General features: G+C 58.1%; 2 protein-coding genes across 8 annotated transcripts in view; both read left to right on the forward strand.

The window, feature by feature from the left end:
- The window catches only part of PLEKHM1 (pleckstrin homology and RUN domain containing M1), a 46,866-nt gene extending 36,817 nt beyond the window's left edge, over nt 1-10,049 (forward strand). For 3 of the 4 annotated variants that reach the window (XM_047707662.1, XM_047707663.1, XM_047707664.1), the window contains 3 exons: nt 1,560-1,753; nt 6,326-6,389; nt 6,932-7,548. In XM_047707662.1, the coding sequence (XP_047563618.1) occupies nt 1,560-1,753; nt 6,326-6,389; nt 6,932-7,315 (642 nt within the window). In that variant the 3' untranslated portion in view covers nt 7,316-7,548. Of the gene's footprint in view, nt 1-1,559; nt 1,754-6,325; nt 6,390-6,931; nt 7,549-7,849 lie in introns of those variants that run through there. The other variant, XM_047707665.1, reaches the window with a different exon arrangement.
- A 133-nt stretch (nt 10,050-10,182) lies between these two features.
- The window catches only part of ARHGAP27 (Rho GTPase activating protein 27), a 31,541-nt gene continuing 18,473 nt past the window's right edge, over nt 10,183-23,250 (forward strand). The window contains exons 1-3 of one of the 4 annotated variants that reach the window (XM_047707666.1): nt 10,183-11,647; nt 12,604-12,737; nt 14,319-15,003. In XM_047707666.1, coding sequence (XP_047563622.1) covers nt 12,709-12,737; nt 14,319-15,003 — 714 coding nt within the window. In that variant the 5' untranslated portion in view covers nt 10,183-11,647; nt 12,604-12,708. Of the gene's footprint in view, nt 11,648-12,601; nt 12,738-14,318; nt 15,004-23,250 lie in introns of those variants that run through there. The other 3 variants (XM_047707668.1, XM_047707667.1, XM_047707669.1) reach the window with 3 other exon arrangements.

The raw sequence follows: 23,250 nt of genomic DNA on the forward strand, positions 1-23,250 counted from the left end.
CCCGGGACTGGGGCATCTTGCTCGCCTGTCTCCTGCAAGCCTCCAGGCCAGAAACTGTCCCGGGGGAGCAGGAAGCTCCTGCCAGTCGGTCTGTGGCGCTTGGCAGCTCTCAGCGCACATTCCAGTGTGTGATTTCATCTGAGCCTCGCCCAAGGCCTGAAGCTGAGTGGTGGGAAGGGCTGGGCCAGGGATAGAGATGAGCTGTCGGAGGAGAATCCCCAGGTCTTTGCTGCCCGGCTGCCCACCGGCCGGGGGGCTGGTACTTCAGGGCTCTGGGACATGGGAAAATGAGCTGTCCATTGCGGGGGAGGCAAGAGATGGTGGTGGAGCTGGATGACAGGAGGCCAGAGGCTCCTAACCCTCCAGTGTGACCATCTCCCGAGGGCTCTGTTATGTCCCCCATGCTTCAGGGGACCGTGGGGCCACACAGGCACTCAGAGTCAGAAGGCATCTCCCATTCCTAAGGATATGCTACGTTTTTTATCTCTACTCAAAATAATCCCATAAGGGAGGTACTTTTGTTTTCCCCATTTTACAGACAAGGAAACTGAGTCACAGAGGTTTAATGTTAGAAGGTGACACTGCTAGGAAGTGGTAGAGCCAGGATTCAAATTCAGTTCTGACTTGAAAGCCTGACTCCTAACCACCGCACAGTAGCTGATCGTGGAGAACGTCTCAGCTCCTCCATCCTTGTCACAGTGAGGAGGAGCCTGAAGCGGGGAGGGCTTCTCGTTAGTGAGGCTGCCAAGTGTGCAGAGACCACGCTCAGTTTAGGCCTGGGCTCCACTTTCTGCAGGTGGATTAGATAAGCCTCTTCGGCTCCTGGAAGCCTCAGTTTCTTTATAAAATGGGGATGATGAAAATAAATAAAAAATCTTAAAAAAAAAATGGGGATGATGACATCTTCCCCATTAGCTTGTCATAAGCATGAGGAAAGGATGTGGCTGAGACCCACAGCCCACTGTCTGGCACATAGTAGGTGCTCAGTAAGTGGCTTTGGCGTGAGGGTCAGGACTGAGGGAGGGACCTACAACACCCTGTGAGCTGGGAGAGGCCGGGACTGACGCCTCATCTCCACACACGGCCTCGGGGGGACCCTGGTTGGCGCTGCTGGCAAGAGCTGGGGGGCTTGGGAAACATCATTAAGCTGTGTCTGATCTCTGGCTTCCTGTGGCTGGAGCCTGACTCAGCCAGTCACCTGGTTCCTGAGGCGGCCCTGGGGGTGTGCCTGTTTCCGTTAGGCAGGAAAATGGGGGCTGGGAAGACAGGAAAGAGTAGGAAGGTCTGTGGGCCCAGGGGGAGAGGGGCTGTAGCGGGTGCCGTGGAGGGGGACTGGGTTTGGGCCTTAGGTTACTGGGTTCCCACATTGACTTTTATGAGCGGTAGACCTAGGCCAGGTCACTTCACCCCTGGGCCTCAGTTCCCTCATCTGTAGAATGGAGACAGTACCCTTGGAGTAGGGTGGGCGGTGAGCGGGTCGGTAAGGCCATGCCTGTCCCAGAGGCACTCACCAGACGGCCGTGCTGTCCCGTCCCCGCTGTCCTCGGGCGGCGCTGCAGATCTGCCGGCAGGCCCTGCGGTTCCTGACGCAGATCCGGGCCCAGCCCCTCATCAACCTGCAGCTGGTGAACGCCTCGCTGTACGAGCACGTGGAGCAGATGCGCCTGGTCCGAAGCTGCCGGGAGCAGCTGAAGCTGCTGGGGGATTACCTGGGCCTGTGCCGAAGCGGGGCCCTGAAGGAGCTGAGCAAGAGGTGAGCGGCCTGGACACACACCGGCCGGCCGACACACACTCAGCCGCAGCCGGCTCCCGCGCCTCTCGGGAGGGAGGCCAGGGCTGGGCAGAAACCAGCTTCCCACTAGGTTGGGGAAACAACCACATGCTTTGAGAGCGGCTTTTATTTGTTCGTGTATTCATTTCATTCAACAAATATTTACTGAGAACATTCTGAGAGCCCAGGTTTGCAGGCCGGTTAAGAGGATTGGAGGAGGGCAGAGCAGGGAAGACTTCCTAGAGGAATTGACAAACAAGGTGAGGCTGAACAATGAGTAGGAGTCTCAGGAGAGAGTGATCCGGACAGAATGGAGACTGTGCACAGGCCATGAACGAAGTCCCCCTTGATGAAAAGAGCAGAGAGAACTTGGGTGGGAGGTGCCAGGAGGGAAGGGGGAAGTGTGAGGAGGCTGGGAGGCAAGGGCCATGTTGCCCTGGCCTCTCCCTCCTCAGTACCCCCCCCCCGCCTGCTTTGCTGCTGTCCAGCACAGCATCCCTCCCAAAATCCTCAGAAGAGGGTAAGATTAGGGTGGGACCGTCAGGGTGCCCTTTGAGAAGCTTCTCAGCCCCTGGAGCCTGGGGGCCTCCTCAGGGTCAGAGGGGATGCTGTGCTGCAGCATGGACTTAGGATCTGTCTGGGCCCCTCATAAATGCCTCCTGGCACAGTCCATAGCCTAGGGGCTGGGCTCTCCTCGGGCCCTCAGGAACTCCCAGCCCTCTGCTGGGCTGCAGTTCTAGGCTCCTTGTTCGTGTCCCGGGGCCATTGCTGCGTGTCTGCATGGGGCCCGGGCAGTGCCCAATACAGGCCCCCCAGGACCCTCAGGAGGGGGCTGCAGGGAGCTCTCTCTCAGACATGGGGGAGAGGCAGGCTCTCAGAGCAGCCAGCTAGGCCCTAGTCAGGCGGCCACCATGAGGGACCCTAGCAGGCTGCTTCCTGGGGAGGTCTTGCCTGTCATGGTCATCCGCTGGCACCTGGGTCTCCCCTCACTGCCCTCCTTTCTGAGATTCTAGGACTCAGGGCTCCAGAGAGTCTCCCTCCAGCCCCCCCAACCCCGACCAGGGTGGTGAGATCTCGCTGTCGTCACTCTCCAGTCAGAGGGATCTCCTGCGGACCTGAGCTGACTCGGTGCCTGCAGGGTGGGTCCTGGGTGCTGGCCTCACTTCCCTGGCCCTGGCCTGCCCCGATCAGTCGGTCTTTGACCTTGCTGACCTGTCTGGGCTGACCTTTGGGGCAACCCTGCCTCCTTCTCCCTGATCCTGCCGTTCCCATCCTTGGGTAGCTGCACTGGAAACCTACTGTGCAGCCTACCAGCCTTTGAGAGAGCAAGGTGAGGCCAGTGGACATCCCATTTTGAAAGCAGCATGGGGCAAGTGGAAAAGCTCGGGAGCAGCCTCTGCCCAGCCTCAGACTTGCTGTGTGACTCAGAGAGGTCGGTTCACTTGTCTGAGCCTCAGCTTTCTTGTCTACCAATGGGCCAGTCATCTCTGTGCTCATGCAGCCTTCCAGAGTTGTGGTGAGGGCCCCTTGAGGGGCTCAGAGTCTGGAGAAAGACACAGATGGCCCTGGGTCAGCATGATTTGTGCGGTGAGGGAAAGCACCCGACCCAGGCTTGTCAGGGCCGGAGGGCCAAGAAAGCTCCTAGAGGAGATGGTGTCTGAGTGGAGGGTTTGCAGCATTTTCTTATCTTCTTTAAAAAAAAAAAAAAAAAGAAAAGAAAAGTTTCTTTTTTATAGAGATAATCAGTATTCAGACAGCATAAAAGAATCAGGCAGAAAGTTCCGATCGCCCCTCCCCACCACTATCAGTACTGTTAGAACTTGCTTCTAAAATTCTGTCCTTACCCATGCACATAGTGAACTGGGATTTTGCAAAAAAAAAACGAAGAGAAGGAAGAAGGGAGGGCCCAGCTTTCCTGGCTCAAGGGGACCCGTCATGTGGATGGGGATGGGAGTGTGGTTCACCAGGACCCTTGAGGGGTTCCATGCAGCTGGATCGTGAGGGTGGACGCCAGACCTCAAAGGTCCTAAGTGCCACACTAAAGGGGTTTATCCTGCCAGCAGCAGGGAGCGCTTTGCAAGATTTTGAGCCCGGGACTCAACATTCTCCAGGGTTTAAAAAAGGCCAATTTAGGAGGTGCCCTCCTGGCTCAGTCGGTAGAGCATGCAACTCTTGAACTTGGTGTTGTGAGTTTGAGTCCCACATTGTGTGTAGAGATTACTTAAACATAAGATATACAAAGAGAGAAGAAAGTAAGCACGAAAGTGAAAAGCCCAGTTGGGCAGGAGTGGGGCACCGGGGCTGGTTTAGTAATTAGGGACATGAGGAGGCCTGGCCTGAGTTGGTCAGAATGGAGGCTGAGGACCAGAATGGTTGAGAAGGAGGGACAGGCCTTGAGTGTGAGCGGTTAAGTCAGGGAGGAGTTCACCGTTGCTAGTGGCAGCCCTCTGGCTGGGCCCTCTGAGGGAAAGGGGATCCTCAGACAGGCCTGGACATGTCTCCAGGGGCCAGAGAAGCCCCAGAGCACCCTCTCGATCCCTGGAAAGGAGCCATTCTAGAAATGCCCTGGAGGGGTGGTCGGAGGAGGGACCTGAGTTCAAAGGAGTCACACAGCCTGGGCTTGGAACCCAGACATAGCAGCCCTGCCTGTGCCATTTCCCGCCCCATCACTGGCTGCAGGGGTGAAGGGGCAGCCTTGCCTCTGTCTTCCAGAATGCCCTACACTCCTCGACCCCTTCCCCTGGGCAGTCATCCTCACACAGAAGAGGACAGAGAGGAGTCTCAGGATTGTGGGGGAGAGAACAGAGTCCCGGAGTGGCCCTGGGGTGTGGATTTCTCTCCTGATGGCAGGATGAGAAGCATCTTGCCCAAGAGCCCATGCTCTTGTCCCCTCCAGCTTGGACTGAGTGCCATGAGGAAAGCACCTGCAAACCCTCACTGAGTGCGTGACAGGCCCAGGGACAGTGGCTCTCAGGGAGGGTCTTGGGCCTGGCCGCTCCGCCCCCCCATGACTGTGGGGGCAGAGGGCAGATGACAGAGATGGCTCTCCATCCAGATCAGCCCCACCCTTCCTGCCAGTTCAGGGACAGCCTGTGTGCCCCCCCCCCTGTGTTTTCCTGGTGATAAATGGCAGCTTCCTGTTCCCAGAAAGCTGGAAGTTTACTGGGGAAACCAGCATGGTGAGCTGAGCAGCCAGCCGTCAATGTCCTCACCCATTGTGGCACCATGGCCTGCCGGGCTGCTTGGTGGGGCTGGTCATCTCCACCCCAGACTGGGTTCCCGCAGACCACAACTGAGGCCGTGGGGTGGAGCGTGGCCGAGCCCCTGTTCCAGATGCCCCAGGGCCTCCTTAGGCTTGGAGCATTCTCCCCAACCCCAGTACCCACAGCAGCCGGGCCAGCCAGGTGTCATCCCGGGGGGATTTCTGCAGGTGTTTCCTCTCCATCCCTCAGGACAGAACCCCTTGAATGTCTGCCCTTGCCGAGGTGGAGAGTAGAGTCGCCCTCCGCCTCTGTCTCCCCCGTGCCCCACCCCTCAGTGAAATGGGATGTGCCAAACTTAGGCCATCTCTGTGCCTCTCACATAGCACCGAAACTGGATGCTTGACTGTCCCTCAGGTAGCCCAGGGGCGACAGGAGAGCAGAGGCCATATGCTATGTATTTCTGTCCCCAAGCGCTGTCCTTGGTATGTGATGGTGGCAGTAATGACAACAGCTAACACTTCTGGGCATTCACTGGGTGGGTAAGGGTGCGGGCTCCAGAGCCAGACTCCTGTGTTCAGACTTCCGCTCTGCCACTCACTAGCTGTGTGACTGCAGGCAAGCTGTTTAACCTCTCTGGGCCTCTGTTCCCTCTTCTTCTCAAAGCGGGGATTATAAGTGTACCGACCTTAAGGGGTGGCAGAATGAGTCAGTGGCTAAAGCTCTGAGCCCAGTTCCTGGAACAGATGTTAGCTTTGGTCATTGTCCTCCTTGTTGGCTAACTTTTTTGTAGATGCTTTATTTTTTATACCTTTAAATTTTTTTGCAATTTTTTTCAGCTTTGTTGAGGTGTAACTGACCAAATTGCGAGGAATTTACAGTGGACAGCATGATGAGTTGATGCACATTTGTATACCATGAAAGGGCTCCTCCCTCTGCTTCGTTCACACATCACATCCATCCCTCACTTCTTACATAGAGACTTTTGATGAGAGCATTTGAGCTCTACCCTCTCAGCAAATTTCAAGTGCACAGTACAGTGTTGTCAGCTACAGGTGGTAATTATTCATTGTTTACCGTGTGCTGGGCGCTGTGCCAAATGCTTTAGATAAATTATTTAATCCTCAGAACAGCTCCATTTCTAAGGTGAGGAAGCTTGAGGTGCAGAGAGGCTGAGTCATTTGCCCCAGGTCACCTGGAAGACCAGGTCCCCACCCCAGGCGGCTCAGCTGGCTCTTAGGGACCGCCCCACCAGGCGTTCATACCCGGGTAGCAGCTGAAGGAATGAAAGCAAACAGAGGTTGGCCCGGATCGTGGAAAACCTTCTAAGGAGCCCCTTATGTTTTGTTTGAAGGCTCAACCACAGGAATTACCTCTTGGAGTCGCCCCACAAGTACAGTGTCGCTGACCTCCAGCAGGTGAGAATGCCTCCTTGACCCCCACACTTCTGTGGAGGGACCTCATTCCTGGAGAAATCAGAAATGGGGACGCAAGAGGGGGGCTGCAGCTTCTCAGGCCCTCAGTCTGCATGTCTCACTGTCATGTGCTTCCCAGGCAGTGACCGGGCGCCAGCCCCTGCGGTGAGCAGGTGGCCGGTGGAACCCGGGCCACACGAGCTCCTCAGCCCCATCCCTGCTGCGGGGCTCATCCCCAGTGGGAGGGCAGGTCCCGGGGTGAGAGCCAGGGACATTCCTTTCCTCGAGGGAGGGCACTGTGGATTTGGGTCTTGTCTGCCAACACGGTTATCCCCAGTGACCTCTGCGTCCGGGAGCTAGACAGCCTCCTCGTTCGGCCTGATCCAGGGAGCCTTTCTTGCCCAAGCGGGGAGAGACTTCTTTGGGGGTAGGAGTCTTTCAGGTAGAGTTTCAGGAGCGGCCGCAGGCCACGTTTTCCAGACGGCCTTGGCCTCACTCAGCACAGCTGCCTGAAAGGCCTGGTGGCCTGCACTTGCCCTCCACAGATCGCAGATGGGGTGTACACAGGCTTCCTCAACGCCCTCATTGGATTCGCCTCCCAGCATGTCTACCACTGCGACCTGTGCACCCAGCGTGGCTTCATCTGCCAGATCTGCCACCACCACGACATCATCTTCCCCTTTGAGTTCGACACCACAGTCAGGTATGCGGGACCCCCGGCCGGTTGCCCACCCCTGCCCACAGCCGGCCCTGGCATTCCAGGAGGGCAGGAACCCAGAACACAGAACCACGGGCTGGGGAGGTCCTCTAGAGTAGCCGATGCCCAGGCCAGTCACGGCCAGCTTTGGGCCAGCTTGGGGGACAAGAGAGCCCTCCGAGGACCCCTCCCTAGACCAAGGAAGCTATCTGTCTCCCTCGAGAAGAGGTAGCTTGCTGAGTCTTTGAGTGGGGGCCTCAGTTTTGTCATCTACAAATGGATTGAGAAGGGACTGAATGAGCCGCTGCCCCAGAGGGTGGGCACGGGCCACACAAAGTGGGCACCCAGTAGGGGCCCCCCACCTGGTTCCCTCCTGCAGTGATGCTGGTTCTTACCCGATTAGCACTCATCAGGAGCCCCTAAATGGAAAAATTCAGCCGCCAAACCTCCAGCCCAGGTGGGAGTGGAAAACTGAGCAGGCGGGAGCATTCATTCGTTTGCAGTAGGTGTCTCATGGCCTAGATTCAGCCCCTGGGCTCCGTTTTTCAAACGGCAGAGTGTTCTCAGCATAGGCAAGGATCATGTCACGAGTCCCCAGCAGCATCGGTAGGAAGTGTGGCAGAAGGGAGCGTGACTATGGCGTGGCGCAGGGTCGGCGCCCCAAGGTTTTGTTCAGAGATGGGGAGGCAGCACACGGGCCTTGGGTTGTGGGTGGCACTGGGCCTCCCCGCGGGCTCCGGTCAGAACGCTGGCTGCTGTCCCCCAGGTGCGGCGAGTGCAAGACCGTCTTCCACCAGAGCTGCGAGGCCGTGGTGAGGAAGGGCTGCCCCCGCTGTGCCCGCAGGCGCAAGTACCAGGAACAGAGCGCACTCACCTAAGCCAGCGTGCTGTCCCCACCCAGGACCACCGGGCAGGGACACCCCGCTCAGCTCTGCCCTCCCAGCTGGGTTTGGCATCAGCCTGGATCCCCTCAAGGTGTCACAGCTGTCTCCCCTGTCAGGAAGACTCAGATGTGACCAGAGCACGAGCCTACCCGATGAGGCCCTCGATGATGTCCCCCAGTCCCTCTCCCGTTCATCTGCTCCAAGAGGTGGGGACACCATCAGATGCCCCCTCGTCCCAGGGGAAGCGGGAAAGGGAGCTTTGCACTAACCAGGCCCCCAGCTCGCCTCACAGACGCGACACCTCCATGAGGATTGTTCAAACACTGTGGACATGAGACTTGGGCACATTCTCGATTCCACATTCCTGATTAAAAGGTCTAGTTTTTTAAGACAGGTTTTTTTTTTCCCTTCATATTTCAACAGAAAGTATTTTTTTATTCTTGACCCTACCCAAGTCACCCAAGAAATCCAGGCATTCTCACGTGGAGCAAACATGTGGGAACATTTGGCCCACAGGCAGGCAGGTGGCGGGGAGGCCACCAGGGGGCCTGAGCCTGTCAGCCAGACGGGCACCTTTTCTTCCCGTACACCGGGCCCTCGCTGCCCACAGCTCAAGTATGTGCCAAACTGCCCGGGAGCTGGTGGGATTGGTCCTGGTGACCACCTTCTTCCTCTGCCTCGCCTCTCTTCACCCTGCCCTGTCCTCCTCCCCTGAAAACCCTGTCACCTTTTTCCGGGTCAGAGCCCCCGGCTCCCCTAAGCCTGGGATTTCGGTCCCGGCGGGAGAAGGGAGTGACTCGGAACCAGCACTGTCAGCACTTTGCGCCTTCCTTGGTCCAGGCCAGGGTCATCTTCCCTCCCCCTCAGCCCCTTGCCCTCCTTGCCTACCGCAGACATCCAGCCCGATGGCTGCTGGAGACATGCTGTCAAGGGGACACCCCTCCCCCAGAAAGGGCAGTGACCCTGGGCCAGGGCCAGTCTTGGGCATCATGACTGCCAGGCTCCGCACTGTGGAGTGGTGACCCCCCACCCTGTCCTTCCACGAAGAGTGCAAGGCCTGCTGCAGAGATGGACGGGGACACATGGGAGCGGCCACCTTGTGGAAGGATGCCCAGCCTCAGTTTACAAAGCCATGGCTTCCCAAAACCTTGCTGGACTGGCCCAGGAGGGGCGCTGCCAGTACTGGAAAAGGTCACTGGAGGGTGATTGCCTTTTCAAGGGGTCTTGGGGTAGAGTGGGAGCCTGGAATTGTTTTCAAAATGACATTGAAACCCTGTGGTTCGGGGAGATTTCTCTGCTGCCTTCTCCCATCTCTTCTGGACCCACAGCCCCTCATCTCCCACCGGGGTCCTCTGGCCATCCTGTCTGCTCTCAGCTTGGATGGGGGCCTCCGGTGGAGACTGCCCGTCACTGTTAAGAGATGAATCTACTCCCACCTCTCCCTTGGGGTTATTCGGCTGCTGAGTCACCTGCCCAGCCCTGTGGAGCGGGGTAACTTGTGCAATAGAACAGAGGAGGTGGTGGGCAGGAGGGGAGGGGAGGGCTGCCACACGGCTTCTCTGTCCCCGTCACGGAAGACGGTGCACGCCTATGCCCAGCACACCAAAGCCTTCTAAATGGGAAAGTGGGTCCTTATCTCTGTCCCGCACCCCCACAGCCAGCATTAACGCTCCCCCACAAACCCAGCCCGAAAAGAGCCACAGGTGCCCCAGTCCCCAGGTGGACAGAGGCTGGCCGGGGATGGATGGTGCAGCCGGGGGCCACCCTGGAGGGCTCACTTGGGTTGGGTGAACAGGCTACCTCCTGTCCACAGCCGCCTCCCAGGGACTAGTAGCATTAGAACAGACCCCCTGCCCAGTAAAAGCTGCTGCTGCTTCCAGATGAGTTGGCTTTTACCCTCTCACCCTCAGTGGAAAGCTGATGTGAACCTCAGTGGTGCCCACACTATTTTTAAAATGCCATTTTATGCAATAAACTGTTTCTAGTGAGGGCCGCTGGCCCTGAACAGTGCTTTGCAATGTGTGGAAGAAACTGCTGCGGTGTGATTTTTGAATGATTTTGCAGTAAACCTGATTTTTCTCACCTCTGGTCTCGCTTCTGAATCCTGACGCTGCCACTGGTTGGGGGAGGCCACTAGCCATCCTGTCGTCCTTGGATTGGGCCCCACTCTGCGCCTGTTAGCATGGAAGGCCTGGAGAGGGGTGGCTGGGGTAGACATCTGCAAGCAGGGGGTTTGCGCACCAGGCATGGGCATGCCAGGGAGGAGAGGCGACCGTGTTCGGTCTGTCCCTTCCCAACTAGGAGTCAGATGAAGGGGCTTTGGAGGGATAGCATTTCAGGCCCGTGGTGCGGAGGTTTCCTCACACACACTCATATGTGACAACTGAAGCTGATCCCTGAGATCCCACCACAGGGACTTCCTCCCTGTGCCTGTCAGAGCACAGACCCCTGGCCCCGGAACATGAGAGATGTCGCGACTGTTCCTCTGCTGGGTTTTCCAAAGCAAGTGAGGGGGCTCAGGGAGGAAAGGCTCTTTGAGCAGGGCCGGAATCAGGGTGCATGGGTTCAGGACTCCATGTGGCCTTTAGTTGGCTGCTCCCTTGCCCTGAAGTTCCAGGAGGAGAAGGCCACCACTGCCCGTGGCAAGAACAGAGGAGGGAAACAGACTCGTTCCCTGAAGCGGCTCACAGGAAAGTGGGATTGAAATATTAGGCTTTGCAGTTCCTTGTCCCTGAAGAGGACTTTCAGCCCCTGGGAGGGGGGAGGGGCCCCTTCTGCGCATCCCCTGAGCACCAGCTTCCCTCAGGGGCCTCAAGTCCCTCCAGGGTCAGTAGGGGGTGGGCTCTGAGAAGACTGAAGGACCTGGGTTTGAGGCCTGGGGACAGGGCCCCGTGACCTGGGTGCTCCCTGCCTTTTTTCTCCATCCTCAGCAAGATGCCTCTGTGGACATTCCTTTCTCCCTTCCCCGCTTCTGCCTAAAGGAAAATGTAGAGTTTGGAGACCTCAACCCAACACCGAAGGGGAGGGCACTCATAATAAAAATATTAATGTGTGTTCTTAAAATAATAATGTGATAATACTACACTGTGCTTCGTGCAACTCCTTCTCATCCGGTCTTACCAACCATCCTGCAAAGGAGGCGCCCCGTCCTGTCTACAGAAGAGAAAATGGAAGTGCTAAGGGCAGGCTGCTCTCGGCTTACCCTGCGGAAAGCCTGCAGGGGGGCCCTCTTCTAGAGGACGATCGGGGCAGCTGGGGGATGGAATCGCACAGTGGGAGGGAAATCTGGCCAGAAGTAGTTGAGGAGACTACCCCCACCCCCAACCCCACAGGCCACCATCCCGGCCCTACTGCTTCCACCTCCCAGGAGACAGCCAGGTGTGGCCCATGATCCCAGGAGGTGCAGGGGGGAGGGCGGCGTCTGACTCTCAGGGCGCTGGCCCAGCCCAGAGGGGACAGGAAGCCAGGACACCGGGGATTGTCTCTAGCAGCCGCAGCCCTGCCTCAGCCCGGGAGGAAGTTCTGCCGGGCGCTCTCCGCTGGTGCCTCCCTCGCTGTATTGTTGAACAGGAAACCGGGCTGCGCGGGAGCTGGGCGGTGGAGGAGGGAGCGGCGGACGCCGAAACCACGCGCGCCTGCCGGGACAAGTGGAGACGAAGCCAGTGAGCGGACACCCCGAGGTGCCGAGGCCGGGCCGGGCCAGGAGCTGGTGGGGGCGGGGGTCGGGGCGGGGGGGGGGGCGGTGCCGCAGGTGGCGGGTCCTCTCCCCCAGGAACGCCGCGCGCCTGCTCCCCTTCACCCGGCGCTGGGGTGGGAGCTGCGCGCACCCGGGAGCAGGGCCGCGCGGGTCGGATCCCCAGCGAGCAGCAGAGATGCGAAAGGCTGCGGTCCGTCCGGGGACGGGAGGGGCCCAGGTGCAGGCCACCGGCTCCGACCCAGGCGTTGACGGCGCTATGGTTCGCGTCGCCCGGGCAGTGGACCCAAAGCACCTCCTGGCGACCGGTCGGCCCCCGAGTTCCAGGGATCTTCCCGCTCCGCTTATTCCTCCGCTTCTCTACGCTCTCCCCGAGTTGGGAAAGGAGCCGTGTCCCGGGTCCCCTCCCCACCCAGCCCGAGACTCTGCGCTCGGGTAGGCATCCCTGCGGTGGGAACTCCGCTCCGAGTTTTTCCAGGCCCCGCCAAGCTGCGCCCGGAAAGGGCCTGGGGAGGGCGGAGGTGGGTCCGAATCGAGCAGCGCCTGGAGAGGGCTGGTGGTGGGTGATTCAGGGTGCAAATGGCTTCGCTAGGTATGGGAACCAGGGAGAGACAACGACCGGGGTCGGGCAGTCCCAGAGCAGCGCGCCCGCGGGACGCAGAGGCTGGAGGACAGCAAATTCCGCGACGGGGTGGGAAGGAGGCGGGAGGGGCCGCAGGGGTGGGACCCTACCCACCTTGGGCTCCGCTCGCCACCCGGCAGCACCCCTTCCGTCGCAGCCCTTCCAGCTGCCGCCCCTCCCTTCTGCCTTCACTTGCTCTGGGCCCTGCTTCCACCCAGCCGGCCCAGACACACTCATTCAGGCCCTCCCAGATACAGCCGGGTTGGAGATGGGGGGCAGCCCTCCTGAGCATCCCTCTCCCTCTTTGCTCCCCTTGCCAGCTCCTGCTCCCCGAGGTCTCCCCTGGCCTAGCCCTTGGAAGCCCCGCCCGAGGAGATGGCAGGGGCCTAACCTGCATCCATCCGCTGGCTTTGCCCGTCCAGCCCATGGGCCCACAGAGACCTGACCCGCCAACGTGAGTGAGCCGCAGGGGCCCAGGGGAAGGTGACCAAGGGGTATCCTCCCAGGGGTCTGTTGACCTAGCTCCGGGCAGCTCACGCACCACACCTCCAGGGCCCAGTGTGCACCCCTTTCCCCCTCGAGGAAAGCTTAGGAAAGTAGTGAAGGAGCGCAGTGAGCCTCCCGCCAGACCCCGTTCTTTGGGTTCCTCAGCCTCAGCAAGCAACCGACTCCCAGCTGCTCCCGGGACACCTCTATTGGGCAGGAGATGGGGTCAGTGCAAAGGCTTGGAGCGACCAGCCCCTTAGGGAAGGAGCCTCTAATTCATCTCTTTGATGGGGAGATACAGGCAGGTTTACAGTTAGGCTCTGACCCCCAAGCCCGCGGCACTAAGAGCCAGGCGAAGCTGGCACGCGGAGGGTTGGGGTGCCACGATCACTCCAGGAGAGCTCGGGGGAGGACACCGCATGGGTAGTCATTGTCACAAAGTGCATTCTCTAGGGGCCACTCTCGTGGGGCAATGCGGAGATCACAGGGCAGGTGGGCAGGCTGGGGGGTGGAGGGGCAGAGCCTCCCTCTCTCGTGAGGTGGAGGTGGGGGCTGGAGAACACGGGGCTGTGCGGGCCGGTCTGGGCGGGCCAGGCTCCGGGTTCATGTCCGCGGCAAAGCCGCTGGGTAAGGAAGGAGAAACCGAGAGAACCGGTTCCCCGGCCTTGGCAGTCCCGGTCCCTTATGCCAAGGCCCTCGGACTAGGGGAAGCAGAGACACTCCCCGGGTAGAGCGGCTCCGGGAAGGCTCCCAGAGCCCCGCGCCTCAGCTCTGACCCCGCCGGCCCGGGGTGCAGAAGCCTGGAGGGAAGAGGCTCTGGAGACCCGGATTTCCTGAGGGCTTGTGGCATCTGGGAGGGGCAGAGCAGGGGGCAGAGGGAATGGGCTGTTTCTCGCACTTCACAGGCCGAGAAACTGAGGCCCAGTCAACTTTGTAAGCAAATGTGGCCTATGGCCAGCAATCACCCTATCTCTTTGAGTCAAGGCTTCCTTGGCTGTCAAGTTGGACTAGTATTATCCACAATCTCCCCACCAAGGGATTGAATCGAGGCTCAAATCATAACCAATAACGCAGAATGAAAGTGTTGTCATAATTCCATCCGCGAGTGTAAGAATGGGAACGTTTTAACGTGTTTGGTTTTTTGGGGTTTTTTTTTTTTTTTTTGAGATTTTTTTCCCAAAGATTTTATTTATTTATTTATTAGAGAGAGGGAGAGAGAACACAAGTAGGCAGAGCAGCAGGCAGAGAGGGAGGGAGAAGCAGGCTCTCTGCGGAGCAGGGAGCCCGATGCGGGGCTCGGTCCCAGGACCCTGGGATCGTGACCTGAGCCAAAGGCAGCCGCTTAACCAACTGAGCCACCCAGGCGCCCTTTAGAGATTATTTTACCCAAGTCCCCCGCTTTTGACATAGGAATATTGAGACCCTAACGCACACAAGGAAGGCAGCCTAGGGACTCGAACCCAAGTCTTTTGTCCCGCCCCCCCCCCCCTCTAGAGCTGCGCTCCTCCCGGTTCGGTGGCCCTGACCTCCGAGCCCTTCTTCCTTGTCGCCCACAGGGAAACGGCACGGCCGCGATGGCGGCGGACGTCGAGGGGGACGTGTACGTGCTGGTGGAGCATCCCTTCGAGTACATGGGCAAGGATGGGCGCCGCGTGGCCATCCAGCCCAACGAGCGCTACCGGCTGCTGCGCCGCAGCACGGAGCACTGGTGGCACGTCCGGCGCGAGCCCGGAGGCCGCCCCTTCTACCTGCCCGCACAGTACGTGCGCGAGCTGCCGGCGCTCGGGGACCCCGCCACCGCCTCGCCTCCGCCCGCGCTCCGCCCGGGCCCCGCAGCCCCCGAACCGCTGGCCTACGACTACCGCTTCGTGAGCGCGCCGGCGCCCGCGGGCCCCGACGGCACGACCACCAAGCCCCGGGGCCGCGTGAGCTCCCTGTGCGGCTCCGCGCGGCGCGGCGCGGCGACCCCCCACAGCAGCCCGGCGCCGGGCCTGCCCACCTGCCTGTACACGCGGCCCGCGGCGCCCGTGAGGCCCGCGCAGTCCCTGGACGACCTGGCGCGCGCCGCCGTCGCGCCCCCTGCGGGTCTCCTCGGGAGCGCCGGCAGCTTCAAGGCCTGTAGCGTGGCAGGCTCCTGGGTGTGCCCGCGGCCCCTGGCGCGCAGCGACTCGGAGAATGTCTACGAGGCCATCCAGGATGTGCGCGGCCCGCCGCGGGAGGAGCGCCCGCCGCAGGTACGCGGAGCCGGGGAGCGGGGAGGCGGGCGGAGGGCTGGAGACCCTCTCGGCTTAGCGTCCGGCTCAACGCTGAGCAGCAGTGTCGGCTGGCCCTGGACGTGCTCCTTCACCCCGAGCCTCACTTTCCTCAACCGACAAGGGTGCAGGCTCCCCATCACTTATCTGCAATTCCAGAATGGCAAAGCCCCCCAGAGCCCAGATATTTTCCCTAACTCGGTGGCAGAATTTGACTTGAGCCATGTGAAGCCACCCGTGGCACTTATCGATTACCTGTGGTTTTCCTGCACAAATGCAGATGAAATTGATTAAGGCGTGCTGGCCCAAGCTTCCTGGCAGGTGCGTGCGCCACATGACCTAACAGCCGCACCATTCCGAAACTCTTCGGGTATGGAGCCTTCGACCTGCAGGCAGCCCTAGGAGCCTTTCTCATAGAAGCTGGGGGGTCAGATGAGATAATGGATGTGAAAGACAGGGGTCTGCTTCCCTTTTTGGCTTCTCCCAACATTTCAGTTCCCCTTAAAAAAAATTTTTTTTTATTTGTTTGTTTCCGGAATAGGTCCAGTTATAGTGAGGATTTTGTTGTTGTTTCAGAATCCAGTTGTGTTAATTTGGGAAATTGAAAATAGAGCACTTTTTTTTAAAAAAAGATTTTGTTTATTTATTTGACAGAGGTCGGCTGAGGGGGAGGGGGACGCAGGCTCCCCATTGAGCAGAGAGCCCAATGTGGGGCTTGATGTGGGGCTTGATCCCAGGACCCTGAGATCATGACCTGAGTCGAAGGGAGTGGCTTAACCCACTGAGTCACCCAGGTGCCCCAATAGAGTATGTTTTAAAAAACACTTGTACATCCTCAGGATCCTTCGCTTGGCCCTGACACCTGACATCTTGAACTTTAGGAACCTGGGGCGGGGGAGGGGGTTGAGGGGGAGCCCTGGAGGGAGGATGTACAGACTCCCTTATGACAACTGCCACCAGCTGGGTGATTATGTGCAATTCACTTCCTCTCTCAGGGTCTCAATTTGTCCTTTGGCCCAAAGAGGGGTGGAAAGCATGGATGGATGACCCCTAAACCTTGCGAGTCTCTGATTTCTTTCTTTGTACTTGATGTAATGTACTTGATGTAAACATTGATGCCTGGCACATGCCAGGACTGAGTCTGGGATGCCCAGCGGAAGGAGGCACCGTCCCAGTGTTTGACCTCCTGGGTCTTCCCACCGCGTGTACTGGTTACAGTGCAAAAAGCTCAGGATTTGAAGCTAGAGAGACTCGAATTTGACGCTGCTGGGTCACCTGCCAGCTGCTGAGGGGTCACTTAATTCCCCCAGCCAGGTGTCCTCCTGTGTAAAGGATTAGTGTTGTGAGCCTTCAACGAGGTGAGGCATGGAAGTACTTGGCACGTAGTAGGCGCTCTACCAAGCAAGGCTGGCTGGGTCCCATTGGGTACCCCTGTCTGCGCCACCTTCGCTCTGGTTTCTGCAAGGAGGAGCCCGCCCTCTTGTGGCTATGGCGGGGAACAGCACTCGGCGGGTGAGGACCGCGACCCGGACTCCGCCCAGAGGGAACGCGGGCGGGGCAATGGGGGCTCTTGTGCCCGGCGTCCCTGCTGGCCAGTTGGCCGGCTTCTCTGGGACAAATGGCTGGATGCCAGCGCTCCTCACCCCGGCGTCCCTCCGTTTCCTGGGCAGGCTCTCGGGGCCGCATTCCGGGGCCTCCCCACATTCTCCGTCCTGCTTGCCCCTCCGTCTTTCCGAGCAGTTACAGCGGTGTGATGGGGGTGGGGGACACAAGTGATGGCGGGGGGAGTACTCGCTCGGGGAGGAACTGGGGCGTCTGCAGGAGACCTGGGTATCGTAGAGACGCTCGGCCTGGTCCGGCTTCTGGCCCTAATTCACTGTGGGACGCTAATGAAAGGCTTAAGAAAACTTAATGTTTCCTCCCTGTGTGATGGGTATAATCTCACACTCCCTGTGATCCTGCCTTATCCCAGTGTCAGCTGTGGGTCTCCTTGACACCCCTTCCCCTACATATGCCAGGGGTGGGAAGTCGGTTCTCTCCTGGGAAGGAAACCTTGTTCTGCTCTTAGCTGTTCAAGGCAGCATTTAGAGAAGGAATTTCCTGAAAGGTGAGCCTTCCTGGTTTCTTCTTGAAGGAGGCAGGAGAGGCCGCTCCTACCCTTCCCCTTCATTCACTCATTAACTAAGCAGGAACTGGCCTCCCACCAGCCAAGCTCCTGGTGAGGCACAGCCCCCCAGGCCCGGAGAGCTACCATCCAGGTGAGGGGCCTGGCAAGAGAGGACAGATGCCTCAGGCCAGCCTGGCACAGGCCATCTGGGGCAGAACGACACACAATGTCGTCATGGGTGTGGGTGTGAGACGTGCACCCCTGGAGCCTTACAGCCCCGCCCCTACCCTACCCTGCTGGGGCGCTGTGGGGGAGTGGGTGGTGCCTCACCCAGCAGAGCCTCATGGGCTCTCACCAGGGATGTGGATTCCATTCTGCAGCTGCTGGAAGATTCTTAGCACAGAAGGGAATGGGGCACAGAAAAGAACCCCGTGGCTGGGACTTTGAGAAGAACAGAGGACCTTCATGGTGTCCCAGGCACGCAGGGATGACGGGAGATTTGGGAAGCCGATGCCAAGGGATCTGGGGGCTGATGGGCTGAGGAAGGTGGGAGAGAAGGCGGGATGTGTCCCTGTCTCCCAGTTGCATGCCTCGCAGATAGTGGTCTGTTTATCCGGTGGTGACAGGGCCAGGGAGACTGCTGCCCAGGAGAGGGCCCTCAGCCTGTAGTGCTGGAGATGGGGCTTCGGAGAGCGGAAAGCGGAGAGCGTGTGGAGAGGAAGAAATAGGGAGCAAGGCGGAAAGCAGGAGAGTGCTGGCCCAGACACCGAGAAGTGTCCAGAAGGAAGGAGAAGTCAGATAAAGGCCATTAAACATTTATCAGAAATGGTGACCACAAGGTCAACCAGCCACCTTATCAGGAGCAGGTCAAGGGGTTACTGAAGGCAGAAGGTGGACGTCAGAGGGATGAAGGTGAGGACACAGGCCACGTGTAGACAGTTCAGAAGCTTGGCAGGGAAGGGAGAGACGCTGTGTGGCCAGAGGCAAGGCTCCCCAGATCGAAGTGAGTGGTCAGAGCCCAGAAGCGGGGAGGCTGAGGACGGTGAGGAGGGGGTTAGTGAGACAGGATTGGGGGAGAGAGGCCAAGGGGGTGCCCAGGGCAGAGGGGGAGCAACCCACTGACTCTGAGGCAAGGGGCAAGGATGTAAAGATGGAGCATCAGGGTCGTCTCGAGGAGGGTACACCAATGGCCAAGGGGAGAGGGTGGCATGGGGATGGGGCCGTCGGCAGAGGCAGAGGGACCCCCCCCCCCCAGAAGAGAGAAGCCTCCACATTGGGTGGCATTTTCCGGTCTTGTCATTCACCTTCCAATCAACTAGCCCGTAATGAACACCTGGTGTATCCTGGTCAGAGGGCTGGACCCTGTGGACACAAAGTGTGTCACACATGATAAGACATGACCCTGTCCCAAAGGGGCTAATGGTCCCGTGGGCTCTCACCCAAAGGCTCATCCTCGAAACAGCTCAAAAGGCAGGCATGGGTGCCCCCCTTTGCCAGAATGCAGAGTTCAGAGAGGGGTTAGTGGCTGGCTGAAGGTCCCCCAGGCAGGAGGTGGCCGAGAGCAAGTCACTTCCATGCTTCCTGACCCCCAGCCCTGTGCGGGCCGTCAGTTCAGTCTCAGCCAGTTCAGTCTCAGCCGGGTGGCCTGTGGGCTTGGCCATTCCCCTCCCCTCGGCGGGGACAGTACAAGCCAGAGGCGAACACGGATTCCCTAAGAGGCCTGTATGTGCCCAGTCCTGGGCACAGGCCACAGGGAGGGACGCAGGAATTCCAAACCTTCATCTCCCACGCGGCCCCCAGGGGGCCTAGGAGGAGACCCAGCGTCCCAGGAGAGGGCAGAGGCGCACCTCCGGAGGAGGGAGAGAAGGAGGAAGGCTTTGCAACGGGAGCTCTCTGCCCCCACCCCCTCAAAGGAGGGGCTTTTTTGAGCCTGGAAGCCTGGGGGGAGGGGCCCCTGAGACTCCTCCCCTGGGGCCTCGGGCAGGGTGGGGAGGAGTGGGGACCTGCTGACTCCAGGATTTCAGGGTGTGGTCACCATCCTCGCCCCAGGGCCTCGGAGGTGGAGAGGCCCAGGCCGGCAGTGGGGCCTGGAGCCCACCCCTGCTGCCCAGGCACTGGCCACAAGGCAGGAGAGCCCCGGGCCTCCGCAGCTTCCCGGGCAGCCGGCCCAGGAGGCGCCTCACCTGAGTAGGCGGCCGGAACTGGAAGGAGCCCCAGGGTGGCCCTGGTTGCCTGTCCTCTGCTGAGAACTGTGAGTGACCCCTCAACTCCGAATGGGGCACAGGGGGGCATGGCGTGGCAGACTTCCCACTCTCTCCCCTCCTTCCCTCACCTCCGCCTGCTCTTTGCCCGGACCCGGGCTGAAACCCACCTGCCCGGTGCCTCACCCTCCTCTCGGGATCGCAGGCCTGGCACCCACTCCTTGGGACACACTCCAAGAGCCGCCCCAGGCAGCTCTGATTGGGACAAGGGAAATGGACTTGGACAGACCCACCTGGATCTCCCTTTGGGACAAGTGGGGGCCCTCTGGAAAGGGAGTCTAGTAAGAGCAGGGGAGCTGAGGCTGGAGGGAGGGTCCAGTGAGTCCCCCTCATCTGGTCTTTCTCCTCACCCCCTCCCCCACCCAGGGAGGTCAGCTGCCCTGGGGTGGCCCAGCCGGTTTCTTCACACCTGGCCTGACTCACCTGCAGCCCCAGGCTGACCTTGGAGCCCCGCTGCCCAGCCCGTGGCCTGACCCATGAAGGAGCAGGTTCTTGGGTGCCCCCCCCCAATCCTCGGCCCACATTCCCGGCCACCAGTGGTCCTCCCCACCCACTGCTCCCTGAGAAGAATGGAGCAAACCCCGGGGGCTTGGCAGCCCCCATGGCTCGATGGGGTCCCCTGGGTGATCTCCCCTGAGCCTGGGCCTTATTATTCACCTCTCAGTCTCTGGTTCCCCTAACCCCCCCCACCCCGGGCCTCCTGAGACAGGTCCACCTGCCTCCCCACTTCCTTCCTGAGCCCCAGCAGCTGGCTTCTCTCTCCATCTATTTTCTCTGCCTTTCCTGGGGCTGTCTGTGTCCAGCAGTGGGGAGGGCCAGGCATGCAACACTGAAAGGCAACCCCGATGACCAGTCAGTGCCCCGCCCTCAGCATGGGAAAGCCCATCAGCATGACTGGGGTCAGCTGATCAGAAAGGGGTCAGGGTTCCAGACCCTCTCAGGGGACAGTTCATGTTGGTTGGCATTGAGGGAAAGGGGGCTGCCAGGGACTGGATCCAAGGGACATAGGGGTTCTTGCTAAAGTTCAGGAGGATCTCTTGCCAAACTGAGGAAGGACTGTGGTGTTGAGGGGACTTCCAGAGCAGCTGCGAAAGCATAGTGAGGCCTGCAGGACCCAGGCTCTGGGCTCCTACGAGTGCTGCCCCGCGTCCTCTCCTTCCCCTGGGTGGAGGTCCAGCCTGAGGCATCAGGGGAACAGAGCAGGGGTCCCTGTCAAAGCTTCCATGTCTGTCCCAGGGCCTGGGTCAGCTTGGCCAGAGAGAGGAAGCCAGAGGAACCAAGAAAGGTGCCAGAAGGGGCCCGCCCCCAGCTCCCCCCAGCCACCTTCCCCCACTGTCTGTGCAACTGGAGTGCTCCTGGCATCATCTGAATTTGCCAGTTACTCTTCCCCCCATAAAAATAGTTTCATGCCACTGCTAATGGGGGGACATCTCCATCTAATGACGACTAGCATTTTGGTTTCTCTCCATCCATCCTGCTTGGCTCTGGGTGGGAGAGTTTTGCAGACCTCGGGAATCCCGGGGCACTGACAAGGGCACTGTGATTTTTCACTTACTGTGTCATTGATCCAGGACGGAGCAGGGGTGGACTGGGCACTGGGAGGCAGTGAGACACAAGGCGTGCTCCCTGCCCTCAGGCAGCTGACTGGGGTAGAGAGCTGGGCAGGCAAACCCAAGGTTCCTATCTGTTGTGGTGGGAGAACCTGCAGGTGCCACGGCTGGAGAGAAACCTAGGGTCTCCTCCCGGCCAAGGGAGAGGGACAGCAGGTGCATCCCAAAGGTTTCTACCATTCAGCCTCCTCCATGAACCCCTCTGGGCCTGGTGCTTTGTCAGGGGCACACTTTCTCTTCAATGGTAATTGGATCTTTCCAAGTTTTCCATTCATTCTTGTTCATTTTGACCATTTTGGTTTTTGACTAGGAAAGCATTCACTTTTTCCTCGATTTGCAAAATCTTCTAAATTTACTTCTAAATTTACATATGGATTCCTTTGTGACCGAGGAAAGGATTTTTTTTTCTAAGTTTTTCATAGCCGTGGAAAAATTGTATATTTTCCATTTAAAGGACATCAGGTACCCCCCCAGAGATCAAGCCAAGCTGATGGACGCTATTATTTTTTTTTAAAGATTTTATTTATTTATTTGACAGACAGAGATTACTAGTAGGCAGAGAGGCAGGGAGAGAGAGAGAGGAGGAAGCAGGCTCCCCGCCAAGCAAAGAGCATGACCCAAACCGAAGGCAGAGGCTTCCACCCACTGAGCCACCCAGGCGCCCCATGATGGACGCTATTATTGAAATGTGGGTTTTCTTTGTAGATCTCTTTTTGGTTTTGTCTTTTACTCCAGGTCTGATAGAGGTTTATTACATCTCCCACTCAGATTTTCTCAAGCAAGTTCTTCTTGTACTTTTAGTAGGTTTCGCTTTTGACGTTGAGCTAGAGTACCGCTGGGAGCGCCCCGATCTGGACTGCTCTGTCTTCACAGAGCTTACCTTTGTATCACGACTTGGTGTCCCTCTTTATCCCGTGGGGTCCTTGCGACCCTAAACTCCACCTTTCCTCTTAAGAACCTGGCCACTCTTTGTATTTTATTCGATTTTATTTTTTGCACTCGCCAGTACCTCTCAGTATCCTTTAAGTTTCAACGTTATCACCTTCTTAAGTGTCTTTCTTAAGTGTGTGTGTGTGTGTGTGTGTGTGTGTGTGTGTGTGATACCACTGAATTTTGAAATCCAAGCTGACTGTCTTCTGATGGGATAATGCACTCTTTTGCAATTTTGTTTAATAACCCAGCCTACTGGATTTTGTTCCTAATGGATTAATTACATGTATTGGTTTTCCTGTGGTTTGCTTTCCCCCTTCTATCAGGCTGCTACTGATTCTTTTCTTCTCCGCCTGTCACTCCCGTTGTCCTGTGACACTTGGCATTTCATTCATGGCTTCTGCTTGTCCCTGGGGTTCCTAGTCAAACATGCCCTTGGATGTGCAGAGATGGGGATTCTTTTTCTCAGCACTCCCCCCTCCCCCGGAACTCATAGAACCCCATCAGTGTCTATACACAGCCTTGGGTCTTTTTTTTTTTTTTTCAGCTTAGAGAAATCTGTTTGTTGCATGATTGTTGTGTCTTTGACTTTTTCTTTCGTTTCATTTGCACGTTGGCTCTCTTGACGGGCTTCTCCAGTTTTGTAGTTTTGCCCCCTTTCTTTCTTATCTCTGTGTGTGTTTGTTCTGAGAGATTCCTCCTGCTTTATCTTCCAGGCCACAGATTTGAGTCTGGAGTGTGACTCTCTAGCCTCACCTTCAATGAGTAGCGCAATGATATATTCTAGGTTCTAAAATAGTCTTTTTTCTCTCTCTCTTTTGTGCTTTACTTGAATCTCCTTAAGAATTCTTTTTTGGTGTTGTTTGGGTTGTCACTGTGTTTTCTAGCTCCTCTATCTTGCTAATAGCGAGATTTTCTTAATTAGATAATGTGGGACACCTGGGTGGCTCAGTGGGTTAAGCCTCTGCCTTTGGCTCGGGTCATGATCTCAGGGTCCTGGGGTCGAGCCCTGCATCAGGCTCCCTTCACGGCAGGAAGCCTGCTTCTCCCTTTCCCACTCCCCCTGCTTGTGTTCCCTCTCTCGTTCTGTCTCTCTGTCGAATAAATAAAGTCTTTTTTTTTTTTAAGTATATAGTAAAAACTCCCACACGTACCCCTGCTTCTCTGCCTGTTCTCCATCAGCTCTAAGTCACCACTTTCATTAATTCTTTCCCTACTCTTCTGGAGTTTCTTTATACAGATACGAACTTGTATGAAACCACATTTGATTCCCTGATTTTTCTGTCTCCCTTACATACAGGTAGCAAGCAGTACACACAAC

This window comes from Lutra lutra, chromosome 16, assembly GCF_902655055.1.
Source record: "Lutra lutra chromosome 16, mLutLut1.2, whole genome shotgun sequence".
Lineage (NCBI taxonomy): Eukaryota > Metazoa > Chordata > Mammalia > Carnivora > Mustelidae > Lutra > Lutra lutra.